The sequence below is a fragment of the Podarcis filfolensis genome (genome assembly GCF_964270895.1).
Source record: "Podarcis filfolensis genome assembly, chromosome: 1".
In the NCBI taxonomy this organism is placed as follows: domain Eukaryota; kingdom Metazoa; phylum Chordata; class Lepidosauria; order Squamata; family Lacertidae; genus Podarcis; species Podarcis filfolensis.
The window spans coordinates 94,748,791-94,775,604 of record NC_139604.1 but is presented as its reverse complement, the minus strand read 5'-3'; the positions used below and the strand labels follow the sequence as shown (position 1 = coordinate 94,775,604).

Genomic DNA, 26,814 nt, shown 5'->3' with positions numbered 1-26,814 from the left:
TGGCAGTCCAGTATATTTGTATTAACAACTGATATGGTCAAAATACCTTAACACAGAGGTTGGTAAGGTTTACCTCGCCTGGGCTGGTTCACTCCAGCAGAGATCCCTCCGTGGGCCGGATTGTGCGCATGTGACTGCGCGCATCCGCGATTTCCAGTGTCTGCATCTGCACAAACGTGATTTCCAGAGTCTGCGCAGACGCAATTTCCAGCGCCGCAGAAGCGAGTCACCACGCTGCATTGCACCGGTTTAGTGCAGCACGCGAGGATTTGCTGAGCGGGCAGCTTGGTTTGGGGGCAGCTCATGGGATGGTTAAACGACCCCTGTGGGCCGCTTGTGGCCCACGAGCCTTAGACTGCCTACCCCTGCCCCTCTTTCCTATTTTATTTCCCTTTTTATTTTATTTTTTGCATGTTGCTTAAATTGTACTGTTCAAAAACTGTAACAAAAAATAAAAATAAAAAATAAAATAAAACAAAGAACTAAAGTTGCATTCTTCCCCACCCCATCAATTGCAGTATTCACTGTAATTTACTCCCAATATATACTGCTAAACCGTGACTCCTTTTCTCTGGGATTTAATTTGACCATATGAGTGAGCAGTAGGAAATGAAGTGTGGAGCCAGGAAATCGTTCTGCTGCACCCAGAAATGCTTTTGTCATTCAAAAGACTGCCCAAAGAACTACTCTTCTTTCCACGAAGCGTTTGCCACAGCTCCCTAGCTCCTGCCTTAGCTTAATTCACTGAAAAAAAATCACATATCTCAGGTGTGTGGGGTCCTTTGATCCTTCAGGCGTTGCTGAACGGCCACTCCCATCAGTCCCAGCAAGGATAGCCAATGGCAATGGCCAGGGATGATGCGAGTTGAGCAACACCTGGAAAGCCACTGTCTCTCCCCACCTGACATATTTCACCCCTGGCAACACTAGGAGCAAAATGCAAGAGCGTGTGTGTGCATACATATGTGCAAACCTGGCGCTCAGGTGTCCCCATACATGAACATGAGGCACAGTGCCAGATTTCTGTATAAGCTAAAAAAGCTGTAGCTTAGGGCCCCGCTCTCTTGGGGGGGGGCCCAAAAAATTTAAAAGAAAAAAAACCTGGATGTACATTTCCAAAATATAAGATAAAAAACAAATAAAATAAAACCTACACACAGCAACAGTATTTTGTGTTGTATAGGCTGATGAAAGTAATAGGCCCCGCCTGCTAGCCTGCTCCCTAAAATATCACTGGTTTGCTCATTTCTAAATACAGTATAGGGTGCCTACATTCTGCATGTGCACATGGCTTTAGATACCTATTAGGTCCATAAATTACGACATAGCATATATTCAAAACACAGCGACAATTTGTTGTTGACAAAGGACAGCTGGACTTATAAAGGGCCCCATTACCTTCAGTAGCTTAGGGCCTCATCAAACCTAAATCCGGCCCTGACGAGGCATGTTCTTGACTTCCGTGTTGGCCCCTGCCCGCTGCAACACACTATTCCCCTTCTCTTTCTCTGTACCGTACTTTAAGATGGTAAAGTCCTCGGGGCAGGGACCTGCTCTTTTGTACTCCGTAAAGCACCACGCACGCTGCTCGGTCACCGCCCCCCCGAACCTGCGCCTGCTTACTCGGAAGCCCCACTGTGCATATTCCCAAGTGATAGCGGGCGTGCTCTGGGAGTGAATGTCCTGCAGAAGGCGGCACTGCGAAGCGAGCTCCCTTTCGCCCGCTCTCCTCGCTTTCAAGCGACACCCAGAGAGAACTACCGTTCCCATCATGCACCGGCGGACCCGTCATGCTTTGCATTCCCTACCATCCAATGGCAGGCGGCAGTATTCGGAGGCAGCCAATAAGGCGGAGCGGGGTCTCGTGAGGGGTGTTCGTGTGTGCGGCGGTTAATATTTGAACGTGGACGGAGGAGAGACTTGCTGAGGAGCCTCGAGAGTTCGGAGCTGGAGCCCGGAGAAGCAGCTTCCCTCGGAAGGCGCCTCCTCCCCCCCCCCCCGGGCCCAGGCCGTGCGAGAGGCTGAGGTGAGCGGTTGTCGCTCTGCTTTTCCTTTAGCTGAGCCGGTGCTTCTGCGGGGCAGGGAAGCCGAAGGGTGGCGAGTCTCTGCTTTCTCTCTGTTCGTTTGTTTTTGGCGTGGAGAGCCAGTTCTTAAGCCGGTGGACAAATACGGCGCTAGGGAGGGGCGAGGTTCTTGCTAACCCATTTGCTCCCGCGAAGGGAATGGCAAGAGCGTAAGAACCTACACGCTTCTTTCTCCTCCCACGTTTTTGCTTGCTTGCAGTTGCGACACGCAAGTAGACAGTGGAGAGTTGTGTGTGAGAAAGGGTGAGCTAGAAGCAGGTAGCAGGCGGAAGCCTGTAAGGGAGAGACATGCCCGACTACTGCTTGAATCCAAGGCTGCGGCTATGGGAGAAGCAATATCCTCTGGGGTGTTAATGCTGTGAGCCCCTCCACCGTAAGCTCAGGTTGTATATATATGTGTAAATAAATAAGCCATATATCCTAAAGACTGTCTCTCTGGTCCCCATTCTGAGGAAACATGAACCCAGGGTAAGCACCTGGAACCCCTGGAATCTTGCACCACTCAGATTGGGGTGGCCTGCAAAAGTATACTGTCAGGTTGCTAGGAAATATACCAGCAAGCTGAATTCCTGCTTTCATTCCACACAAATATCCTCATTGTTTTCATTTCTCTTTATCACTAGGGTTTGCAATCCTGGAGTCGTGCACCTAGGCACTGTTGCCTTGTGGGCATAAAATACAGTTTACCATGTCTTCGGATGGGAGCGAGTGGGAGCTGAGCAAGGAGAATGTGCAACCTCTTAGGCAAGGACGAGTGATGGCTACCCTACAGGAAGCTCTGGCTCAGCTGGATGTTTCCAGCCATACAGCCATCCAGCAGCAAAAGCGGTGAGCATAGTATGGTTTGTTTGTCTCTCTATCCATTAAGACAGAGGTTTTCAACCTTTTTGAGTCCACTGCTCCCTTGACCAACTACATTCTTTCTGTGACACCCCTGTGGGGCTCAGGAGCCCAGTTATGTCAGCAGTTCCCTCAGCCTCCCACCCTCTCCTCTTCCTTCTCCTTGGGAGTCTTCTGGGCTGCTGCCCCTGGTCTCTGAGCTCCCCCCCCCCCCCGCCCCAAAGAGAAATTCCTCCTCATACCACCCCACAGGGGCCTGGGAAGAGGATGCTCTCAGCCTTAGTGGCTCAACGGAGAGTGGCTAAAGGAGAACGTGAGGCCAGCACCTTACATTAATTGGCAGCAGCGGGTACTACTGGGCCTGCATGGCAGAAAGGCTCTCCTTCAGCACTGGGCACTCAGCTCCTAGACAGGCATTGCACAATTAAGCACAAGAAAGTCCAGTGCAGCGCCTGCCTGCCTGGCCTCCCATTTATCTGTCCATTCCCAACAGCAAAGGCTGGTGGACTGGCTGGCTGGGCTTCCTCACGCACTTGCTTGCTTACTCAGAGGCTACCTCACCTCCTGGCAACCAACACTCCCTGGCCAGCCCCAGAGGCACCACATTCACCTGAGGAGCTTGTAGCCAGGGCTGCTGCAACAAACAGCCATGCAAGCCTTTGGGAGACAGAGACATGAAAGGGTATCAGAGGAGGCAGGGAAGGAAAGAGGAATGGAGGCCAGTGTTGCCCAAGGCACCCCTGACCATCATTCAAGGCACCCCAGGGTGCCACACCTTTTGGAAACCACTGCTTTAAGGTCTTTGTTTTTAAGTGGCCTTAGATTCAAATAGAAATAAAACATGGCCGCCTCTCTGCCTTTGCAGTCTGCAGCTTTTCTTCCAGCTTTGGGCTTACATGACTCCTAACTTTGGCATTTTTTCTTTCTAACAGTCAAAGGAGGCCCACCCATTTCCCCTCTGGCGCAGTCACTCTCTTTGTTCTCTTAAGGATCCATAGGGCCATTACCAGGCTGGCCTGGCTATTCTAGCAATTGAATCTGCGCTGGATCCAGGAACCTCATATTTACATAGGCTACTATAAGCCAGCTATAAGAAGCTATCTTGTATTCATTCAGACCATTGGTCAATCTAGTTCAGTATTGTCTCCTTCAACTTTCAGTGACTTTTGATCTGAATTTTCCTAGCCCTGCTACCTGAGATCCAAACAGCACAAGTTAGTCAAGTAAAACATTGTCTGTTCTCCTCAAAATAGTATTTCAGACCAGTGGCGTAGCGTGGGTTGTCAGCACCCGGGGCAAGGCAAGTAATTTGCGCCCCCTAGCCCATGGATTTGCGCCCCCTAGCCCATGGATTTGCCCTAACCCAAGATGTTGCGCCCGGTGCGGCCGGCCCCCCCTGCACCCCCCACGCTACGCCACTGTTTCAGACAAGCTAGTCACTATTATAAACCTGGAATCTTTACTACCTTTTGAAAAAGAATTTTCCAAAATGTGGTATCTTGCTAATCAAATACTTTGTATATAGTGAGGAAAAGTAGACTTAACTGAGAAAAAATCTCTGATGCTAATTTTTAAATTATGCTAAGAAATAGTAAATATATATTTCTAGCTACTTAAGTACTGATTACTTTAATTCCAGGGAATTTGAATCTGAAATTCGCTTTTATAATGGAGATGATCCACTGGATGTCTGGGACAGGTAAGCTTTTGTGAAGGGGGGCATTATTGGTTTGTTGTGGGGGGGTTGTTATTTGTTCTTGTTCTGTTTTATTTATTTTGTATTTATATCCTGAGGTTTTCAGATGATCTTTGGATAAAAAACTTAAAATAATAAAATGAGAACATGGGCAATTCTCAAATAGAGGTGTCATTTCCTTGTGCTCATAATTGTTCTGATATCTCTAGGTATATTAAATGGACAGAGCAAACCTTTCCTCAAGGTGGTAAAGAGAGCAACCTTTCTGCTGTTTTGGAGAGAGCTGTTAAAGCACTGAATGAGCAGCAGAGATATTACCAAGACCCCCGCTATCTCAGTCTCTGGCTTAAATTTGTGAGTGATAGATATATTATTTGAATTTTCTCATGTGTATTCTGTTCCAGCTTGCTGAGCTCTAAGCCTTGTCAGACTGTAGTAGGTTACTTTATGCTCTGAACATCAATAAGTTTCGTTGACTTTCTTATTCTATCACAGAAGTTATTGTACTTCATGAGTTTTCTTGAGGCAGTTCACTCCACATGAACTGTCTCCATTTATGGGAGGATGTGTGCATTCATTTGCACTGGCTAATTCTTGCCCATGCTGAAATGACACATGCGCCACAGCAAAAAAGTTAGATTTGATTGGGGGGCGGAATCTAACCTTTACCTAGTTGATCCTCTCCTCTGAATCATCCAACTGTATCATTTTTGGACTTACTTAGTTTTCCAAAAGAGTTTAATACTAATAGGACATATCTCTTGTACTGTATCTATTACAATATCAAAACCGTACATTTCAAAACTGATGACAATGCCATGAGACAGGCTAGATGCTAAGCAACTATAAAATGTAATAATAAACTGAGAAGGAGCCCTGATTAAGCAGGTAGTTTATATATATTATACATTTGTTGTTGATTGTTAATCACCTTTGAAATATGTCTCAAGGCAATGCGCACAATATAATAAAAATGGCTGAAGAACAGTACAAAAAATAACAGCAGGTGAATTGGAAAATAAGGAGATGCCCATGGCAGGGACTTCTTGACTCAACTGGAGAAGCTTGTCAGAATAAAAATGCCTTCAATTGTTTCTTGAAAGTGTAATAGATAGTGATCACCTGCCATATCTCAATAGGAATGCTGTTCCACAGAACAGGAGCAGATACACTGAAAGCCCTGCTCCTAATTACTGTGGAGCAGGCTTCTGATCTCTTTGGGACCTTTAGGAGAAACTCCCACACTATATAAGGGATATGGTGATCTCTTAAAAATCTGTAGGTGCCGAGTAGATTCTTAAGAAGCATTCTTCCTCTCTCTCCGTCCAGGAAGGGATGCTTGCTATGTCATGTGTGAATTATCTAAAAACTAAGCATGTTTCTTGCTTTAGAAACATTGTTTTAACCATATGTAAATATAACCGTATTAATTTCTACTTGATTACAATAAAACCTCTAAGCAGCTTACAAAAAATAAAAATATTAGAATAACAAATAAGCCAAAAAAAGAAAAGACTAAGGGCTAATGATTTGAATTTAAAATTGCTTCTCATGTTTTGATGAGGGCTAGTTTGAATGTTGAGCACAGGTCAGACTGAGCACTGTTTAGTATCCTGGTGATCATGCTTATCACAGAATGAGAGTGAACAGCTTAAAGAACACTTCATTCTCCCATAGTCCAATGTCTCTGAGACCCCAAGGACTAGAAGTGTGCTTTGTTTTGTTCCATATTGCTGCAGAGCATTCCAAGTTGATGAAGTCTAGAATTGCTCTGAAAAAGAACATTTGTACCTCCCCCTTTTGATACAACAAAGCCTTACTTTTCTATTGCATTTTGCAGGGTAGCTGTTGTAGTGAACCGCTGGACCTATATAGCTATATGTACAGCCAAGGTATAGGCAAATCCCTGGCACAACTCTACATCACTTGGGCCGAGGAACTTGAGGCAAGAGGGAATTACCAGAAAGCTGACTTGATATTCCAGGATGGGTTGCAGTTCAAAGCTGAGCCTTTAGATAAACTAGAGTCCCATCACAGGTAACCTATCACAAGAGAGACTGGGCCTGTGGGAATACGGAAAGCAATCCCCCCCCCCCAAAACCCCTAGTAATGTCATTTACACTGCAAAGAACTTGCTACTTCTGTGTCTAGGCAGTTCCAGGCCCGTGTGTCTCGACAGGCCTTGCAAGATCTAGAAGATGCTGATGGGGAAGAGGAGTTGGGTGCTCTTGCTTCTGAACCCCAAAGAGCTACACTGGCAGAACTGAAGGGAAGAGGAAAGAAAATGGTGAAAGCGCCAATCAGCCGTGTAGGAAATGCTTTGAAGCGTAAGTGGAGCTTGTCTATGTTAGAAACAATAAGTCTCACATGTGAACAATGAACACTTACCTTTAACCTCAGTGTCATCTTCTAGTTCCAAGCCAAGAACAGAGACTCCATAATTCATCTCAGCAAGCATCACATCGCCCAGGCTTTGCCATATTTGATGAGAACAGAGTTGTAGCTCCTAGAGCTGAGGTTCCTGCACTTGTGCCACAGCCATGGGTTGTACCGCCAGCAGTAAAGGCTAAAGAGAATGAACTGCAGGCAGGACCTTGGAACACAGGCAGGGTAAGGAAAAAGGGTGAATCTTCCCACTACAGTTGGAACATAATGGGTGCCTATGTAGGAATATCTTTCAAAAGTAAATGCTTATTTTGAGTGTGGGGAATTCACCTTTGTTTTCTTAATGTTAATCTTGGGCTCAGTCTAAAACTAAAGCTCTTCTCTCTCTGACTATTTCAGACCATTCAAAGTTTTTGGTCTGAGTATTTCCTGTCTTAATGTCCTGGTAGTTAAATCTATCTTGCAATCCTTTTTCATGCAGCACTGGTTAGCATGCATAAACCAGGTAGCATCTGATGTTTTAACCTTGGGTGTGGGCTTCTGGAGAATCTGCAGCTCCTGGTTATTCACTCTCTAGGCCTTAGATGGGATATATAAACGCTTTCCAAAATGCTTTGCCATTCATCCTTGGACGAGAGATGTGTTCTGTGCATTGTTTTGCATAAGAGGAAATGTGGGGAAAAGAAATTTGTTCTATAGGAGGCAATACCCAAGGTATACTTTGCGGCTTGGATCAGAAGGTTGAAGTCATGGTTTTAACTTCAAAGTAGTGGGTTCTACACAGGGACAGAAAAGGCTCTTGCCTTGTATTTAGCTTTGATTTATCTTACTATAATGAACTAATGAAGAAGAAATTTCAGTCTCTAGTGATACTGCTTCCCAGGTTTTATATTTAGGTACTCTTAAGGAATGCTCGCAGGGCTGATATGGTGCACTTTTTTTTGTAAAGGGCTATCTGATGGAAGCTCCTGCCAACCTAGCAGTTCGAAAGCACATCAAAGTGCAAGTAGATAAATAGGTACTGCTCCGGTGGGGAGGTAAATGGCGTTTCTGTGCGCTGCTCTGGTTCACCAGAAGCAGCTTAGTCATGCTGGCCACATGACCCGGAAGCTGTCTGCGGACAAACGCCGGTTCCCTTGGCCGGTAAAGCGAGATGAGCGCCGCAACCCTAGAATTGTTCATGACTGGACTTAACGGTCAGGGTTCCCTTTTTCTGATGGAAGTATCAAAAAGGCCACTGTGACAGACTGGTGTGGTCATATGTGAACATACTGATACTGGTTTTCTTTCCCTTTAGCGTCCTCGGAACAATTTGGATTCTGCTACTGTCTCCCCTGCTGTAGTCCCCAGCTTTACTCCATATGTTGAAGAGTCTGCACAACAACAAACAATGTAGGTTTTATGCCTTCGTATAATAAAAACAAACTCAGTATTAACTAATGTTCAATCTTATGGGTTAGGGAAGGCCAGGACAAAAGTATGTCTTTACAAGATGTCGAAAGCTACTGATGATGCTTCATGCATGGTAAAGGGATGCAGGACAAATAGCAGGAAAATGCCTGAACCTGGGTAACACACCCACTCAGTGATATTCTGTAGAGTGCTATGATTAAATGATCGTATAGGGAAATAAATGAGTTTATAGGTTTATAAAGGCACATGCAGTATCACAGGTAATCTGACCCCAAGTTGTTGAGGGCTCTCATGTGTTAGTAACAAGACTTTGAACATGGCCCAGTAGGCAGTTGACTTCCGGTGCAATTCCTTCTGGTATAATCTCAACTTGACCACAGCATTCTGCAACAGCCACAGCTCCTGGATCAGTTACCCAACTGTGATGTTATCAATGCTTGAATCACAATGGCAAGTTATCCCTGTCCAGAAAAGGACATGGTTGGTGTATCAACTTATATTGATTGATGTTCCTTTCCCTAGAAGTTACGGTGGCTTTCATTGACAAGGATAGTTCTAGAACACCACCACCACCCCGCAAACACCCCCCTGTTATTTCTGAGGGAGTGCCTGGAACTGGGAACCACTTGCCCACAGAGTCTTCCTCTTAACAGAATTATGTTTCAACTTGCTGGTCTGCACCTAGCTCATCACTGCATCCAGGACCAGTTCAAAACAGTCACACCCTCTCCTGATTCAAATGTTGCAGAGAAAGAGCTGGATGTCATCAGCTTATACTCCTAATGAGTGTTCCTAGCTGCTTCAAATAGGTATTAAATTGCATTGGGGACATAATAGCACCCTGTAGCATCCCACATAACAACTGCAACGGCATGGGTGCATAATCCCCATTAACTGAAGTAGAACACTGAAACACAAAGTGCCACCAACCCTCTACTCACAGGGACAGTTCAGGAGGATACTGTGACCAACAGTATCAGTAGTTGCTGAGAGATCAAGCAGGAGCAAGTGTTGCACTTGTCCTGTCCCTCTCACGAAGAAGGGCATTTATCAGGATAACCAAGACAGATTTTGCCCTTAAATTGCTCCTGAACACATAGTAAAATTTTAGTTTATGATTTGATTCGTATGAAGTTGAGTATGTTGCTATACCATATCACCATTTCCTCCTTTTGGTTTCAAACATTTGCTTGTTGAACATGACTGTAACTTCCCAGTGATATTTGTGTTAACATAGTTGGCAGTTTTAAATACCAAAATTACAACCCTGTTTACTTGTTCCATTGCATAATCCCATACCCATTAGATAGAGAGCTTGTCCTAATAGTTTGCACTTAAGTACCTGGTCCAATCCTCACTCTTGCTTCATACTTCCCTCCTTAGGACTCCTTGTAAAATAGAGTCTAGCATAAACTGTGTACTGAGCACTTGGAAGCCTGGAAAGGAGGAGGATCCCCTACATCGTGTGCAAAGCCATCAACAGGATGGCCAGGAGAAGAAAGAAAAGCCAATGTATTGTAAAGAGAAAGTGTATGCTGGAGTGGAGGAGTTTTCCTTGGAGGAGATCAGAGCTGAAATATACCGACAGAAAGCAAAAAAGAGAAGAGACGGTATCTATTAGAAATGGGCAAATACAGGAAAATCTTCCAGTGTTGCTTAATGTTAGTCAGAAAATGCATAGATTTCCAGAGCCTGTGCTAGTTTCTTAGAAAGAAATTGGTTGAAAAGCACTTTTGGATCATGTTACAAGTCAAGGAAATGCTTTCATCATCAAATACTCTATTTCTTCAAAGAATTCTCGTCCTATAGATTATTTTTCTAAGCTGGCCAGAGTGCACTGTAGTGTCCTGCCTTGTTTGCTAGTAAGCCCTTCTGTGTAAGTCTATGCCTTGGGGCAATCCTCTTTCTAAACAAAAAAACAGAGATGGAAGGTGAGTTAGTCAAGGAAGAACAAAGTATGTTCCCCCTTTCTCTTTACTCTAGAATACTCAATGTGTAAATGCCTTACAGTATTTGTTTGTTCAGCAACCTTGTTTGTGTAGGATCATTGCAGCCTTCAGTTCAGTTTCCCTCTCCTCTGAGAAATGTGTTTCAACTTAGTCAACAGCAGAGTTCCACTGCATGTTGCAGGTGGTAGGAAATAAACTTGACAAGGGACTAGCGTCCATTTTCTTTTCTTTTGGTTGGGAGCCTTGTGTTTCAGATGTGCAGTCCCTTTCCCACCCCAAGTCTACAACAGGGCAACCTGGGAAAAGGTTTGGGACTATACATGGTCTTTCTAGCTGTGCTTCTATTGTGGAGAATATGTGGTGATTTGTTACCTTCTTTCATACAGAGGAACTACAGGCCTTAGCACAGAAAAAAGCTGAGTTACAAAGGAAAATTGAGGAGTTGGAGAAGATGGGGAGAGAGCAGCAAGGAAATGATAAGCAGAGATCATGTGCACAGGTAATATCCCACCTTAATTTCTGGTAGGCTATTTGTTTGCAGTGGCCTTTCTAGAGCATATGGAACGTAATTTGGAGTATGGTTTGTGAGCAAATTGTTCTCTTCAACTATTTCAGCAAGTAGTGGAGCAGGAGCCTGCAGGTGTGTCTTCTGACAAGGCAGAGGCTGAGATTCTGAAGGAATCTCCTTTAAAGGAGAGACAGCTCTCTCTGGCCGATGATGAAGCATTTGTTGAAGAATGCCTTTCAGATGTTTTTTCATTGAAAAGGTAAAGTGGGAGTTGGCTCTGGAGAAAAGAAAATTCTTTTTTTAAATTGTCAGATATGTAAATGATATGCCAGTTCAAAATATGTTTCAGAGTGGTGTGGGGTGGCTTACTATATTGTCTGCTCTTGTGATCTGAACGGTGCCCTGTATTTTTTTTTTTAATCCAATGCTTTCTTTATAGCAATCTTGATCTGGTTGGAAATGTTCCACACGAGAAATCAAGTTCTAGCGGTAAGTTTTGTTCGTTGGCTTCTGCCTGAAGGAAGTCTCTTGACTTTCCTCCTATGTGTTCAATAATACCACTTAGAGGTTTTAGTTACAATTAAGCAGTATGCACACTCTGTTAAATGACTGAGGCTAATTTTAATCATTTGAGGAGCAGCAGGAGGGGGCAATGGGCAGTGTGTGTCTGCCTACTTGTTTTTGAGGTTTTTCTTTACCCTGGTGGAATAGAATCTGAGACTGCCTCTAATCTTTCTTTCTCATTTCCCCCTACTTTTCAGTTCCCCCCGTTACTTGACCCCTATGTCTACTTATGCTTAATTTCTTTTGGGTGACCAATATTTGACTAATTACTGATACTTAATTGTCTAAAGCCTTGCTTGCTCTTTGACTCTGGGCCTACCACTTTGGAAGGCTTGCTATAAGGCAGTCTGGCCCTGGACACACAGAAGTCAGCAACCCATTTCTTCTTTCCAGTATTGTTCCTTCCTGCTTTACTTTGCTTTGATCCATCCTCACCCTCACAAAAACAAAGCAGCAAGCAAAAATGAAAACTTGAAAGTTGCTGGTCACAGTAGAACAGCATGTTTTCCTCAGATGAAAATGAGTGTAAATACATGAAATGATAAAGTTGGTTCCTCATTTGACAAGAGGAAGTCTCCTTTAGCTCAAATACGTTTTGTAGATTAACTGTAGGAGCTAGCATGTTTATCTAAATTGTTTAACAGAAGTGTAGAAATTACAGTTTTAAAAACAAACCCATTTTGTTTTTAAAAAATCTATTCCTAGCCACTGTGAGAGCCACAAAACTGTAAGCATGTGACCTAAGTTAGGCCAAGAGAACATCTAGTCTGAGTTCATCATGTTACTCTGTCTTGCAACCTTTTCACTAATCAGGACAGTAGATTCTATGTGTGTTCATTTCCCCCTAATTACCGTTGCTTATTCTCCCCCTTTTAGTTGCTAGACTTGCCATTTTCCTTTTGTGTGTCAAGTGTCATAGGAAGAACTTCTTGTCTTCCTGCACAGAAAGCTCTAAACCTTTTACAACAAACAGAATGTAAAATGGCTGAAACAGTTGCATTATTTCACACACGTGTTGCTTTGAGAACTTCTTTAGTGGATACCATGTGCTTCCTGCTATAGGTTTTCATCCTCACTGTTATAGTAGAACTTGCTGGTGAGCTAGATGGTCAGCTGATGTGAAGATGGGCTACTGGAATTGGCTGATTGCACTGCACCTTTGCAATGTGTTCAGTAAAAAGTATATTCTCAAATAATTCCAAACAGCTTTTAAGTCTATTGGCTCTCCTCTCCACAGATTTTGAGATTCCTTCTGCAGTGAATCCTTTGACATTTTCTATATTTGTTGAGGAATCTGCATCAGAAAATGCGAGTACCAGGTAACTGTGTGTAACTAATTTCTCAGCAGGAGACAGAGTGATCTCAATTTGTTTTAAAAGCATTCTATGTTGGGATCAATTTCATGATCAAGAAAATTCATTGATCTTTCTTTATGCTTTAATAATAATAATATTTTATTTATACCCCACCCTCCCTGGCCAGAGCCAGGCTCAGGGCGGCTAACACCAATGAAATTACAATAAAACCTAATGGGGGGGGGGAGACACAAACAAATAAACAAAAACCAGTTTATTAAAATACGGGTTATACCACCTATAATTTTTTTTTAAATGTACGTGTAGAGCTGTATTTGTACAGTATGTTTGTAATCCTGTAACCCAGAAGAAAATGAATGCAAGTGGTGAAATTCTTGAATGGAATGAATTGGCATTCGAAGTCAACCTGTTCATATATTTGTTTTTTCCTTTAGTCTTTCTACTGGCCCTCCAGTGGTACGTTCCAGACGAGTTCTTGCTGTTCGCAAACCTTCAGAAAGTATAACTGCCAAGGAAAATATATCCCCTGAAAAATTTGTAAGTTTTTCATAGCTTAGAGTCATTGATTCTATGTAGAATATCCTGTTACCTCTTAAATGAAGGCATACACATGAACACTTGTGGCATCTTATCACTAAGGACCACTTCACACATTGACCAAAGTGTACATATGTATGCACTGCTTACCTTTAAATATATGTCACCCATCATGTGTGAAGGATCTGTTGTGTTAAATCAGTTTCAAACCAGTGTAGACTTGCGGGGGGTGGGGTGGGACAACTCTGAGCTGGGTCAGACCACTAAACCAATTTTGTCTGGCCTCCAGCAACCCTATGAGAGTATAAGTGTGAGAGATAAATTTCAACAGTTTTAAAGATAATTCTGTTTCCACACTTTAATAATAATGTTCTGATTTCAGTAGCCTAGGCATTCCCAAGATAAAGCTCTTATTTCTTGAAGCTGCTGCTGTTGACTTTGTGAAGGGGCTGGTTTGTCTAGTGCAGGGGTCAGCAAACCTTTTCAGAAGGAAGCCGGTCCTCTGTTCCTCAAACCTTATGGGGGGCCAGACTATATTTTTTTGAGGGGGGGGGGAATGAACAAATTCCTATGCCCCACAAATTAAATAAAAGCACACATTCTACTCATGTAAAAACACACTGATTCCTGGACTGTCCGCGGGCCGGATTTAGAAAGCGATTGGGCCAAATCTGGCCCCCTGGTCTTAGTTTGCCTACCCACAGTCTAGCGTAATTCCTTCTGGCTTTCAGGACTAGTATCTGAGAAGAGCATGTCCCCTGAGAAATCCAAAATTGATACTCCCTGACTTAAGACATATGGGTGACCTAATTCAGACTCCATCCTAAGGATGTTTGTTTTAAGAATGTTCAAATGTTTAGCTGTTTGTGTGTTGCCTATAAAACCCTTGTACTGATGCCCCTTGTGGCAGACTTTCGTAACTGGTGATTCAGCTAGAATAACCATGTTAAGTTGAGGTCTGCCCTATTGCATAGCTGTTATAAACTTTGGGTCCCTTCTGGATGCTGGACTTGAATTAATTTCCCTGGTTCCATGTTTCATTTAGAAGGTGGTCTCTTACTTGGGTAATGAGCAAAGTGGTGCAGAAGTAAATTCTTACCATAGATGTACCTGCATGCTGTTCAGCAGGTAGATTTTTTTTTTGGGACAAAATTTCTGAAAACAAAAAATACCTTTTGGTGGTGGCTATTATGTGTTTCTCTCTAGGCTGAGCTCAATGGAATTGAACCGTTGAATGAAGATGCAATTCTTACAAGCTCGTATAAGAACAAAACCCTTTGTCCTAATCCTGAAGACACCTGTGACTTTGTTAGAGCTGCCCACCTGGCATCAACCCCTTTCCATGGGATAACAGAACAGAGAAATCAGCTTGATGACAAGCTTGAAGACAAACCAAAGGAAGAACATCCAGAATCTAAGCCTACATCTCTGAGCCAGCAGACAATTCTTAGTGAAAATCAGTACGCTGAGGCCCTCTCTACGAAGAAGCTGAGGTACCTGAAGAGGATTCAGTGGGCTTCATGTGGTTTTATCTAGGGTGGGACACATGTCTGCCTTGCCTTCATATACTAGGAACTGCATGATTCAGTGTTCCATGGTGGCTCAAATTTTTCAGTGGCCTTCTTTGCTTACTGGCAACCATGCAAGCTGCAGTATGGAGACATTCTTTCTATATACTAAGATATTACTTACTATTTCGCTCTCATTACCCATACATCTTTTTTTTTTTTTTTTGCCTGTATTGCCTTTTTCTCTCTCTGATTCTTTTCCAAAAACAACTTCTTTTTCTGTGGGTCCTGTGAGAATTTTGAAAGCTTTAACGGATTCATGATACTGAAAACCCAATCTGCTTTGATGCTATTTCACCCCCAGGTTTGTATCAAAAATGTGGTAAGGAGCATGGGTGATGAGTGCACAATCTTGAGGTCCACTCCCAAAACAATCCTGTGCAGAATCCTGGGTGAAATAGCTTCCAAACAGGTTCCAAGTAGGACAGTTTGGTATGAATATTGAAGCACCTGTTAATATTTTCTTTAAAAATTGAACTATTTCATTTCTATTTGTGCTTTATATCGGGGGTGGCCAACTCCGGAGGTACTGTGGTCTGCTTTCAGAATTAAAATCTGACAGTGATCTACCCCCTTTTTTTTGGGTTCCGGTAAAAGTTGTTGACTTTTTTTATGCCCAATTAGTTGGGGTTCTGTTTGGGGGGGAGAGACTTTTAAGGGGGAATGGGATTAGTCGCTTACCAAAACAGCACTGTGAAAGCGTTTGCCTCGCAGCAAAAACTCCATCTTCCGTTACAGATATCAGGAGAAAATCCAGGCAGGGGAGAGGGGCCAGGTGCATTTAGGCAAAAGCAAAGGAAAATGAGCCCGCGATTGATTGCAACCTCCTGGGGATCGACCAGTCAATCCCGATCGACCTGTTGGACACCCCTGCTTTATATGATGCTTTTGAAACTTCTTTTCATTAAAGGGATAGGATGTTAAACTGTTGCATTATGAATTGTCAAGAGAGTGAATAAATCTGTCAGATACAAATCTTAATATCTTTCCCCAATTATGTATAGCCCAATTATGGAGGCAAGTCAGGAAGATACCATTTCTTCAGCATCTTCAGCGTCTTCATGTTCCCCTACACATATCTCCACCATTAAATTTCAACAAATCCCAGAGAAGCTGGAGTTGGGTCATACCTCAGCTGATGAACTTGTCAGTGACGTTGAAAATGGCTCTAGTGAGTATGCTGCTGATGACTTGCTTTCTACCTCTAGGATCTTTATAAACGACCATAGGGAGTGGGTGGTGTTGTGGTCTAAACCACTGAGCCTCTTGGGCTTGTCGATCGGAAGGTCAGCAGTTCAAATCCACCCAATGGGGTGAGCTCCCGTTGCTCTGTCCCAGCTTTCTGCCAACCTAGCAGTTCAAAAGCATACCAGTGCAAGTAGATAAATAGGTACCACTGTGGTGGGAAGGTAAATGGTGTTTCCATGCTATCTGGCTTCCGTCACAGTGTTCTGTTGCGTCAGAAGTGGTTTAGTCATGCTGGCCACATGACCTGGAAAGCTGTCTGTGGACAAATGCCGGCTCCCTTGGCTTGAAAAGTGAGATGAGCAGCGCACCCCATAGTCGCCTTTGGCTGGACTTAACTGTCAGGGGTCCTTTACCTTTAGCTTGATAAACGACCGATGGAACAATAAGTATTTTTATCTTAATGATTGACAGTATTTTGGTATGGGGTGTATCCTACAGCTTTATCAAATGACAGTGAAAAATCAGCTAAAGCTAGTAGTGTAAGCAGAGGTTAAAAGAGAAGTGATCTTAAGTGTTAAGGCAGAAAAAGCAGAACTCATTCTAGAACAAAAATGTTTAAATTGCTTGAATGATTGAATTTTGAGAATGTATTAGGAAATAAAAGAAATATTAATATCTTCAGTGGAGAGAGATGCCCATGCAGTCCTTATCAATAGTTGTAACTTGTAACTGATAGTTTTGCTTGTTTGCCTGTTTTAGGTTACTCTCCTGACAGGCTGTGGAATGCCGAGCAGCGCAAACAACTGTTGCAACCCCTTCCAGACTTGTTGACAAAGTCTCCTGACTTTAAACTGGAGGCTCAGCCTATGCCTTGGATGGAGCTAGGAAAAGAAATTTGTATTGGTAAAAATGATTAGATTTTTTTTGTTATGCTAGAATTCTTCTGAGCAGCCTAAAACCTGTAGCCTAGTTTGCACATGATGTTTCTGATTTCTTTTTATTTGAAATATAAAAAATGTGCGCACACAAGCTCCTCAAACCAGTATGCTTTATTTTCCCACCTAGTTCACTTTGCTTGGTCTCATAATGCTGCTGTGTGGAAGAATAGTTATCAGTAAACTTTGTAATATTATGAATACTGTATTTTTCGCTCCATAAGACGCACCTAGTTTTTAGAGGAGGAAAGGAGGAAAGCCCCATTTTGGGGGGGATCAGCTCACACTTGTGCAGCTTCTTTTGCAAAGGGGAAAAGCCCCCTATTTTGAGGATCAGCTCAAAGTTGTTGAGCTTACTTTGCAAAGGGAAAAAAATCCTGTTTTTATGGGGTTCAACTCACAGTTCTGCAGCTTCTTTAGGAAAGGAAAGGGAGCCTTTTCTACAGTTTCCAGATAGATAATCTAATCAGCCGGTCACATGTCGTTGGGGAAACAAACAGCCTCCGTCTGCAGAACATTCAACAATGGAGGCCTGGGCAAGGGGGCGGGGCCAGAAAGGGAGCCACACATTTGCTCCATAAGACGCACAGACATTTCTCCTTACTTTTTAGGAGGAAAAAAGTGTGTTTTATGGAGCAAAAAATACGGTGTTTCTTAAGCCTAGCTTGTGGTATCTTGAATGGATTACTTATTTGCTTGAACTAGTATTTTGTTATGTAACACTAGCAGCCTTGTACTTGGCATTGCTCAGAAATTCTAAGAAATACCAAAACTAGTACAGTTTTGAAAGGTGAAGCCTGCAGCTTGAAGCAAAATTGTCTAATTGTATCCAAGCAGACAAAAACCTGCTCTTTGAGCTTAGGAACCAAAATGCAAAGTTTGGTTACAATATCTTAAGAGGTATCCAAAGGCATAGAGAACACTTGGGCCATTTTCCAAAATACATAGTAACTAAGCAAAGCGAGCTGTAGCTGTCCGAATTAATTAAAAAATATATGACAGCACCTGTCAATTCTGGGCAGGAATTTGATGTCATGGTAAGACAATTTATGTCAGGGAAAGCATTTTGGCTTGCCAGATGTAATGACCCCCTCCCCAAATCTCCTCCACATGCAGTTCTGTAGGTTCTTTTCCCTCCCCAAAGCCTTTTTTTGGGGGGGGGAGCAAGTGGAAGTCCTTGCACAGTGCTTCTGCTGGTGGGACTCATTAGTTGACTCCTGCCCATTGTGAGGCAGTGATTGAAAAACATGTTATTTGCAAATTTGTAGAAAGGGCTGGATGATCTTATGCATGATTCACACTTCAGGTTTGAAAACATTAAAGGCAACAGAAGTCAGCTTTCTTAAATTTTAATTATCTATATTGTAGAATGTTCTCTCCAGAGATTGTTTTCAACATGTGGTGGCCATGATTACTTCAGTCTTAAAATTATGTTTCAACAGGGGGTGTGAAATACTCTATCACTCAGGAGCATCTGATCAGTGAAGGTGACAAGCTGTTTTCTGCTGTAGCAACCAGCTGTGCAGATGAAGACTCAAATACAGTTTTAATAAAGGTATATAAGTGTCCTCCTTATAGTTCACCCAACTCCACAGTATCTTCACTACTCCTTTATCAACCCCCTTCTTATTTTTCCTTGACTTGTGTTTGGGCCCTCTTATTTCTGTTCTGAATAGCTAGATGCCCCATTTTTCAATTTGTTGAAATCTCCAAGGTAGCTCCCAAATTAGGAACAAAAATACACAATAAAATGTTGCTGTGTTGATATTATAAAGTATCTTAAATTTACAACAGCATAAAAGCAGAAAGGCACCATAAAACCAACTTTGAAATGTAAGGGCATAGCCTAGCCAAAGAGCAGCAGTTATAAAAAATCATAAGTTCAGTTCAGCTAATAGCATGTGAGAATAAAACTGTATTAACCTGGTGTCCATAACAGAGACTTCATACCAGTTGAAGTTTTCTTGGGAAGGGACTTCAACAACACAGGTTTTATAGTGGAGTAGGCCTTATCCTTGATCACCTATGGTTAATGTCCTTGGTTCCTTTTCTTTTTTTATTGACTTCTTGGGGTTTTATAATGTTTAAATGATATACTATTTCCGTCATGTGCTGTTTTTACTAGTTATTATCTTATATTTAATATTCTGAATGGGCTCTATCATGCTGTTGAAGGCTTGCTTGTTCCAGACATTATTGGTAGTGGGGTGTGTGGAAAACAGCTTTTAGCAGTTCAGTTTAAATAAGCAGTATAACATAACTTTACTTTTCATTCACCTGGGTGAGAGTCTTGATGAAGATTGCAAGTTTTAATGAGGAGTCCTTGTGTTTTGATTTCTCTTTTTGTTTACCATATTCTTGCATCTTCGTGAAGGAGAACATTCTAATTCAGAACAAAATAAAAAAAATTCCTTCCAGTAGCACCTTAGAGACCAACTAAGTTTGTTATTGGTATGAGCTTTTGTGTCCATGCACACTTCTTCAGGTCATTTATAACTTCCCTGTAAGATGTTTAGGTTGGGATGGGCCACTTTGCATTCACATCTCTTCCAAACTGCTTTGGTGGAGCTGTGCTGTGTTATCCAATATAAGTTGTATTGGCAGTAATTCTAGAGCACATTGTAAGCATGGATGTCGTTGGGTGAGATGACAGTATAAAAATAGCCTTCCTAGTTATGCTGTGAGGCCTGTCATGTCAGCTCAGGATTATAATATGCTGCATAGAGGCTGCCATCCAGCACAGAAGTCATCTGGATTCTGTGTGAACAATCATTTAGGTCAATGGTGCAGTTTCAACTATAGGTATTTTTATTTTCCTTCTGTTTAGGTGCATTCAGAACCTCTGCCATGGGACTTCTATATCACACTGCAACTCCAAGAGCGTCTAGGCACTGAGTTTGATCAGAGCTTTAATGCAAACTGCTCTTGTTTCTTATATCACAATGGCTGTGTGACTCTGCACAAGGGGATAAATGATTTTACTGTCCAGGTCAGTGTGGATAACCCTAGTATGATGGGCAGAGTTGAGGTGCATATTGAAAATGAGTCTGAAAATGTTGGTTCCACTTATCCTTCTCCATGTGGCCATGTGAGCATAGACACAACCATGTGAAGAAACGTTTACTATGAACTAGGCAGTGCATAGACAGAGCTGGAAGCCATTTTCTCTAGTTTCCCCCACCAAGTGATTATAGGAGTCCCCCATATCCCTACCATAACTAAGCTGGAGGAACTGCAGTAACAGCATACAGTATTCTTCTGTTTAGCCCTGCCTTCAGTTCCTTCCCCGTCTCCCGTCACCTCCCATTTGCCTTTGTTTAAAGTGTAAGTCTGCTGTGGTTGGGCAGAAAGTCACCTCATTATTTGCATCAAGTATGATGTGCAACTTGGATGGTGCCACATAAATAAATCCCTGAGTTTACAGTTTGCATCTTCAAGCAATACAGTGCAGGAAAAAGCCAAGCAGGACTTGTATGCGAGAATCAGTCCTAAGGTGCGGGTGATATATGCATCTTCTTGGCCTTGTTTTCTGGCGCACTCAGATTTTCCATGCTTGTTATCTAGAGCAGGGGTCAGCAACCTTTTTCAGCCGTGGGCTGGTCCACCGTCCCTCAGACCATGTGGTGGGCCGGACTATATTTTTTTGGGGGGGGTGGGGTGGGAATGAACAAATTCCTATGCCCCACAAATAACCCAGAGATGCATTTTAAATGAAAGGACACATTCTACTCATGTAAAAACATGCTGATTCCCGGACTGTCCGTGGGCAGGATTGAGAAGGCAATTGGGCCACATCCTGCCCAAGGGCCTTAGGTTGCCTACCCCTGATCTAGAGTATGACCATAACCCCAATTGTACCAAAGCACATTGCTACAATGTTGAGTGGTTCCCGAGTCATATAGTTAATAATGCAGATCCCTTTGCCCTGAGCTAGTAGAATGCTGATGCTTATGCATGAACTCAAATGCTTCCAGTATAACTTGTGCTAAATGGTTTAAAGTACATGTTTCTGTTTAAATGATCCATCCAGAGTCTTGGTCATATAACTGCGGAAAAGTACAAGAGACTTGTTTTATCAGTGTGATCACTTGGTTGAGTAAGGGGAAGCCAATTCTGAGTCCTTATAATACACATTACACTTGCTATTTTCCATGTTTTGACAAAATCACCCTCTTCAAGCCCAATAGGTTCCCACCTATGATCAAATGTACCTGCTTGGAGCATGATGGCATAGTACTGTAATAGATTATGTTGCTCTTTCCTTCTCAGGATATGATTCATACCCTGCCCCAAGAAGCAGTCACGTGGATTGTCAACAATCTTCTAGAAGTGGTGGAGAAATTACACAGAGTGGAGATAGTCCATGGAAATTTGCATCCAAGGACACTATTCTTGGGAGACAGGTTGGCTGCTCCTTTCCAGTGACCCCATACCTTGGGCTTTGTGCTTTCTAAAGTTAATCCTGAATTGATACAAGTCATTTGGATCGGGGTGGGTGGGAGGAGAAGGTGTTCAGATGGCTGGAATTTTAAATGTCGGATGTTTGTTTTGTACTAGTGCTGTGAGTAAATAGAATATGCAGAGTATTAATATTATTATTAATATACTGTATCATTACAGTATCATAATGTAGAAAGTTGTTGCTAGTAAATTAAAGCTTTGTGGATTCTATTTTTGTCCTACCTTTCTTTGAGGCTTCTAAGCAGCTTGTTGACCTGGCTGAAGCTTTCAGTAGCCTTTGATGGTCTTGATCATAAATATGTAGCTATACTATGCGCTTACTTCTACAAGTACCCTGGGGATGTTGGCTTTCAAATGTAGGAATTGTAACAGAAATGGTCCTATACTGGTTGATGCCAACAGAGGGTGAGATTCTGATTATTCTACAGTCTGTAATGATGTGTTCTTATAGGGAAAAAAGCTAATGTTGGTTAAGTGTACTTGCACTAATGCAATGAGACTTCTTCCTTCAACTCCTTCTCCCAAACCTCTGGAGAAGATTTTACGGGGAAATAAGGGGACAGAAGGAGAAGGAGCAAAAACGTGTTTTTCATCCACATTAATTCTACACTGAGAACTATAATAGAATAATTTGCTGTTAGTGTAAACTCCTTTTAGTACCAGTTCTTAAGACAAACACTAGAGGGAGTTAGCAGCATAGCGAAGTGCAAGTGCAATGGAGCATTCGAGAAACTTGTGTCCACAAATCTTTCCTCAGAATCTGCAATCCGAACGCTGTTGCTGAAACCACCAGTGCTCTCAAAATAGTGGATTTCTCCCACAGCTTAGACCTGCAGCTGCAGCCAGCAGTGAATTCACTAAAAAGTTTTCCAATAGCTCAGACCCAGAACGGGAAACAGATCCTTGATGATAAATCACTTCCTCACCAGGTGAATACATGTATCTGTAGAAAAAATACTGTTGATAGCCCTTGGCCATTATGAAAAATCAGATGTGCTGACCTTTTATGTAGGTGGCATGTAGTCTGGATTTGTGGAGCTGTTTGCACAAACCATGCAAGACTCTCTTACATGGGAACACCCCTTTCACCTTAGTCTTCATTTCTTCTATTGGCTAAAAGAAGGTGGCAGCCTACTTCTCCTGTTGTTTTATTCCCATGTGCAGCTAATTGCCACTATTTGCTTTTTTATATTTAATTTGTAAGAATTGTTTTCTAAAAAAAAAATTCTTGCATCACTTACTGGAAGACCCCATAATGACATCATAGAAGCTGATAATGGTATTTCTGGAGTAGTTTTCAAATTGTTTTACTGTGCAACTTAAATGATGGTGGGTGTTAAAACTGCAGGTGAGGACAGTACCAAGTCTGACTAATGATGTTGTGATTTTAGGTGGACTTGCTTGGCATTGCAGACACAATACATCTAATATTGTTTGGGGAGCCCATGAAAGTTTATCAGGAGAAAGGCCACTGGAAAACTATGAGAGACTTATCTCAGTAAGTATTAGACTATTAGTTCTATCTCCTGTATTAGACTATTAGTTCTATCTCCTCTATTGACTGGTTCTGATTCATAGTTGTAGAAATGATAACGTCTGCCAGCTAATGGTATGTGCATGTTTGAGTTAGGGCTACATGTATTGATCAGTTGATGAACAGAGCAAATTGGAGGCTCCATCTGCACTGTATAGTTAAAGTAATATACCACTTTAAACAGCAATGGCTTCCCCAAAGAACACTGGGAAGTGTGGTTAAGGGTGCTAAGAGTTGTTAGGAGATCCCTATTCCCCAACTATTTATATTGTAAAGTGGTGAGGGATGCTAACAGGTCTTGAGGGAGGAGAAGGGATACCAATGTAGCTGTGCAACTGAATTTCAAGCCAGTTTGATGTTTGATTTTCTGGAGCAAATTTATATCCACACCACTGCTACATTCTGGTTCAGGAATGGCCAACATCTTTAGCTTGGAAGCCAAGGTGTCAGAGGCCAGACATCATCAGCTGTGACACCATTGCTTCTCTGTTTCCCAATGCCGTATACCCAGGGATGAGGAACCTGTGGCCCTCCAGATGATAGATTCTGACTCCTTTAGCCTCATCCAATATGGCCAATGGTCAGGGATGATGTGTTGGAGATCTTAGGTGAGATACCCCCCAGGTGGAAGTTGCCCCCAGTTCTAGTCACCACATAGAGATAGCTTAAGGTCCCAAATTGTTAACCAGTACAGAAGATCAAGCTTCAGTTTTGGACGTTGCTGTATACATACAGTTTGTAGGCTTTGCAGATACATCTGTATGCAAGTAGGAAATATTTCTTTGCTCCAGCAATTCAAGACATAACACAGACTCCAACTCATAGACAGCACTCACTGACTCGCCTTACTTATAAAGATGGCACTGGGCCATTGCCATAGTAAACTGACTTGGCTGACCTTGCACCTGCTGACTTATCTCAGACATGGAATGATATGTATTTTAGATCTGTAGTATACCAATCTTTTCTCTGAAGGAGGAATGTTAACTTTTTGTAGACTGGTTTGGCTGACTCTGATGGGCATTGCAGTGCAGAACATCCATAGGGCATCAGAATGGTGAAGGCTGCCCAAGAGAGTGGTCTGCTGTGCAATGTTTACCAATCAACTTATCCTGTCTCTTTATTATATTTTGCTTTTAATCCCCTACATAAGTAGAATCAAGGGGGTATATAGATGGTTGATGCAAATTGATGCCTTTCCTTTTTGCTGTCAACCATCCTGGCAATTCCTGTTTAAGTCTGTTCCAATGCAGAAGAAAATCTGTTGCACTTTATGTGTTCTAAAGAGTTGGAACAAAGCTGCCTTTTTATAGCCATCTGCTTTTATAGATGGGCTTAATATAGATAGTTTTACATCAGCAGCAGTTCTTCATGGAGCTGGCTCATGGTGTGGGTGTGATGGGTTTGCAAGGAGCAGTATATTCAGCGCTTTCTTACGTTGATTGGAAGGTTCAGAATATTGCAGAAAAAGAGATGCCTTTGCCAAAAGTGTTTGTGTATGTATGCAGGAACTCCTTGTTCCTGTTCTTAAACTGAATCTTAAATTACGTAGATAGAAGATTTCCAGATAGGCAAAACTGACTAAGGTGTTTCAGTTAACACTTAACACTCTGTCTAGGCAAGCCTGGTTCTCTAAAATACAGATACTAATCACATTTGCACTACATGGGGTTTGCAGCTGCTGGTGTTACGCTTTTTGTTTCAACTTGTTTCATTCCTGGTTCTTGGATGAGGTTTTTCTTGAGAGCTGGTAGGAGGAATGCTTTAGGTCAGGGGTGAGGAAGCTGTAACCTTCCAGATGCGGTTGGACATCAACCCCAGCCAGCATGACCAATGATCAGGGATGATGAGGGTTGTAGCCCAACACTTCTGGAGCGCTCATAGGTTCCCCATTCCTACTTGAAGTGCCACAGAACTCTCACATGCAGAATTTGATTTCTTGTGCAAAGGTTTATACTGAATGTTACCATGTCCTCAAAGGGTGGCGCTGTGGGTTAAACCGCAGAGCCTAGGACTTGCCGATCAGAAGGTCGGCGGTTCGAATCCCCATGATGGGGTGAGCTCCCGTTGTTTGGTCCCACCTCCTGCCAACCTAGCAGTTCAAAAGCACAAAGTGCAAGTAGATAAATAGGTACCGCTCCGGCGGGAAGGTAAATGGCGTTTCCGTGTGCTGTTCTGGTTCGCCAGAAGTGGCTTAGTCATTCTGGCCACATGACCCGGAAGCTGTCTGCGGACAAACGCCGGCTCCCTTGGCCAATAAAGCGAGATGAGCGCCGCAACCTCAGAGTCGGTCACAACTGGATCTAATGGTCAGGGGTCCCTTTACCTTTACCATATCCTCAAAGATTTCCAGTGCTGCTGTTTAAGCAGAAAGCTGTAGGCTGACAAAGTTGAGTGACCAAATATCAACTAATATTTGCCAAATTGCGCTCCGTGCGAAAGGGTTTAGATTGTTGGATTAAGCACAACTATATTTTCCATTTTAAAGGGATGGTCAATACTTGGCATATACTATCTATGAAATTAGAAAGGAGATCTCTGCATGCCTGTAGCATTAAAGCAAGAACTAACTTTCTAAAGAGCTGTATATATAGACTATTGCTTTTGAAACGTGGCAGAATATTAGTAACCAGACTTAAAATTCAAATTCCATTACGCAATGCACATATCTTATAAGCAAGTTTGAATTCTGTTCCACTACTCTGAGTACATATCTTGAATTAATGAAGCATGTGAATGCAAATGTGGTGGTGCCTTTTTTAGCCAGTGAAAATTATTACAGTATGGTTTTTGTACAACCAGTACCCTTTTTTTATAAAAAAAAATGTTGGTTAACAGGTAAAAGGTGCATGGCAAGAGGCAAGAGCTGCAGTGAATATATACCTCCTTGGAGTTATTTGTCTTCAACTGGGCCTGCCCTTTGGGTAAACAAACTGAATGAAGCAATATGGCATAATGAAGCAAACAGTAAAGAGTGCGCAAGTTTTTCAGTTTGTAGCTCTGTATTAGTTACTGGCAGCTAGCTGGTTTTTAGTCCCAGGTGATCTGCAGTAAATTTCAAATCTGCCACATCCAGTCAGTGTACAGTTCACAGTATTACTGTAAATTATGTTCTAAAATTTGTGTTAAAAGTTGTAGGCTAGAAATTTAATAATTTTATCTACTCTTAACTATGGACTCAAAATACCCTTTTCAGTGAAAATTGAGAGATTGACATATAAGCAAGAATCCTCAAGCATCCATGTGTGTGACATTCTGAATGAAAATTGCTTTCCTATCTGGTTTTAGGTCTGCTGGCAGTGACTTGTGGAGTAAATTCTTTGAAAGAATTCTAAACGCAAAAGGCGAGTCTACTGTGCCTCTGCTGAGAGAGCTAAGACAAGAACTGACTGCTGCATTTCACAGTTCTTCCTCAGTGATCCCTAGGCAAAGCTGGAACCTCTTCTGATTTAAAGGAAATACCCTTCTAAAACCACCCAGTTTTTCTACACCCCTCCTTGCTTCAACCTCCCCCACCCCAAGCACAAGTGAGAGTTCTTGCTTGATCTTCTTTTACTTCGAGGTGTATAAACAGTTGAAATACTGCTTGCATTTATTTCTTCATGTAAAAGAGCGTTTGTAAAAGATGCCTTACTTACATGTACAGTTCGTCTATTCTTTGGAGGTACCTCTCTGTGCCACATTAAAAGCTTCCTTGTGTACAGCTGCTAAAATGTCTGTAAATATCGTTTCATGGCAGCTTGAATTCTTTATCCTTGCATTCTTATAAATACGTGGCCTGTTCTGTCCACTCCTTGTAAACACGTTTCAATAAAACTACATTGTGCTCACCTGTA

At 42.4% G+C, this 26,814-nt stretch overlaps 1 protein-coding gene across 2 annotated transcripts; it reads left to right on the top strand.

The window, feature by feature from the left end:
* Positions 1-1,751: 1,751 nt before the first annotated feature.
* BUB1B (BUB1 mitotic checkpoint serine/threonine kinase B) lies at positions 1,752-26,814 on the top strand. Of its 2 annotated transcripts, XM_083611730.1 has the most exons (23): positions 1,752-2,026; positions 2,708-2,912; positions 4,564-4,623; positions 4,830-4,974; positions 6,461-6,657; positions 6,772-6,947; positions 7,034-7,230; positions 8,303-8,397; positions 9,802-10,028; positions 10,754-10,866; positions 10,983-11,134; positions 11,315-11,364; positions 12,677-12,758; positions 13,190-13,292; positions 14,499-14,785; positions 15,865-16,031; positions 16,808-16,951; positions 18,426-18,538; positions 19,811-19,972; positions 21,253-21,386; positions 22,202-22,373; positions 22,836-22,942; positions 26,267-26,814. In XM_083611730.1, exons 2-23 carry the CDS (start codon positions 2,773-2,775, stop codon positions 26,424-26,426), a joined length of 3,183 nt encoding a protein of 1,060 aa, XP_083467856.1. In that variant the 5' UTR covers positions 1,752-2,026; positions 2,708-2,772; the 3' UTR covers positions 26,427-26,814. The 2 variants fall into 2 exon arrangements, with proteins under 2 accessions (XP_083467856.1, XP_083467857.1); XM_083611731.1 differs by lacking the exons at positions 22,836-22,942; positions 26,267-26,814 and adding an exon at positions 21,678-21,849 and having other exon boundaries at positions 1,862-2,026; positions 22,202-22,340.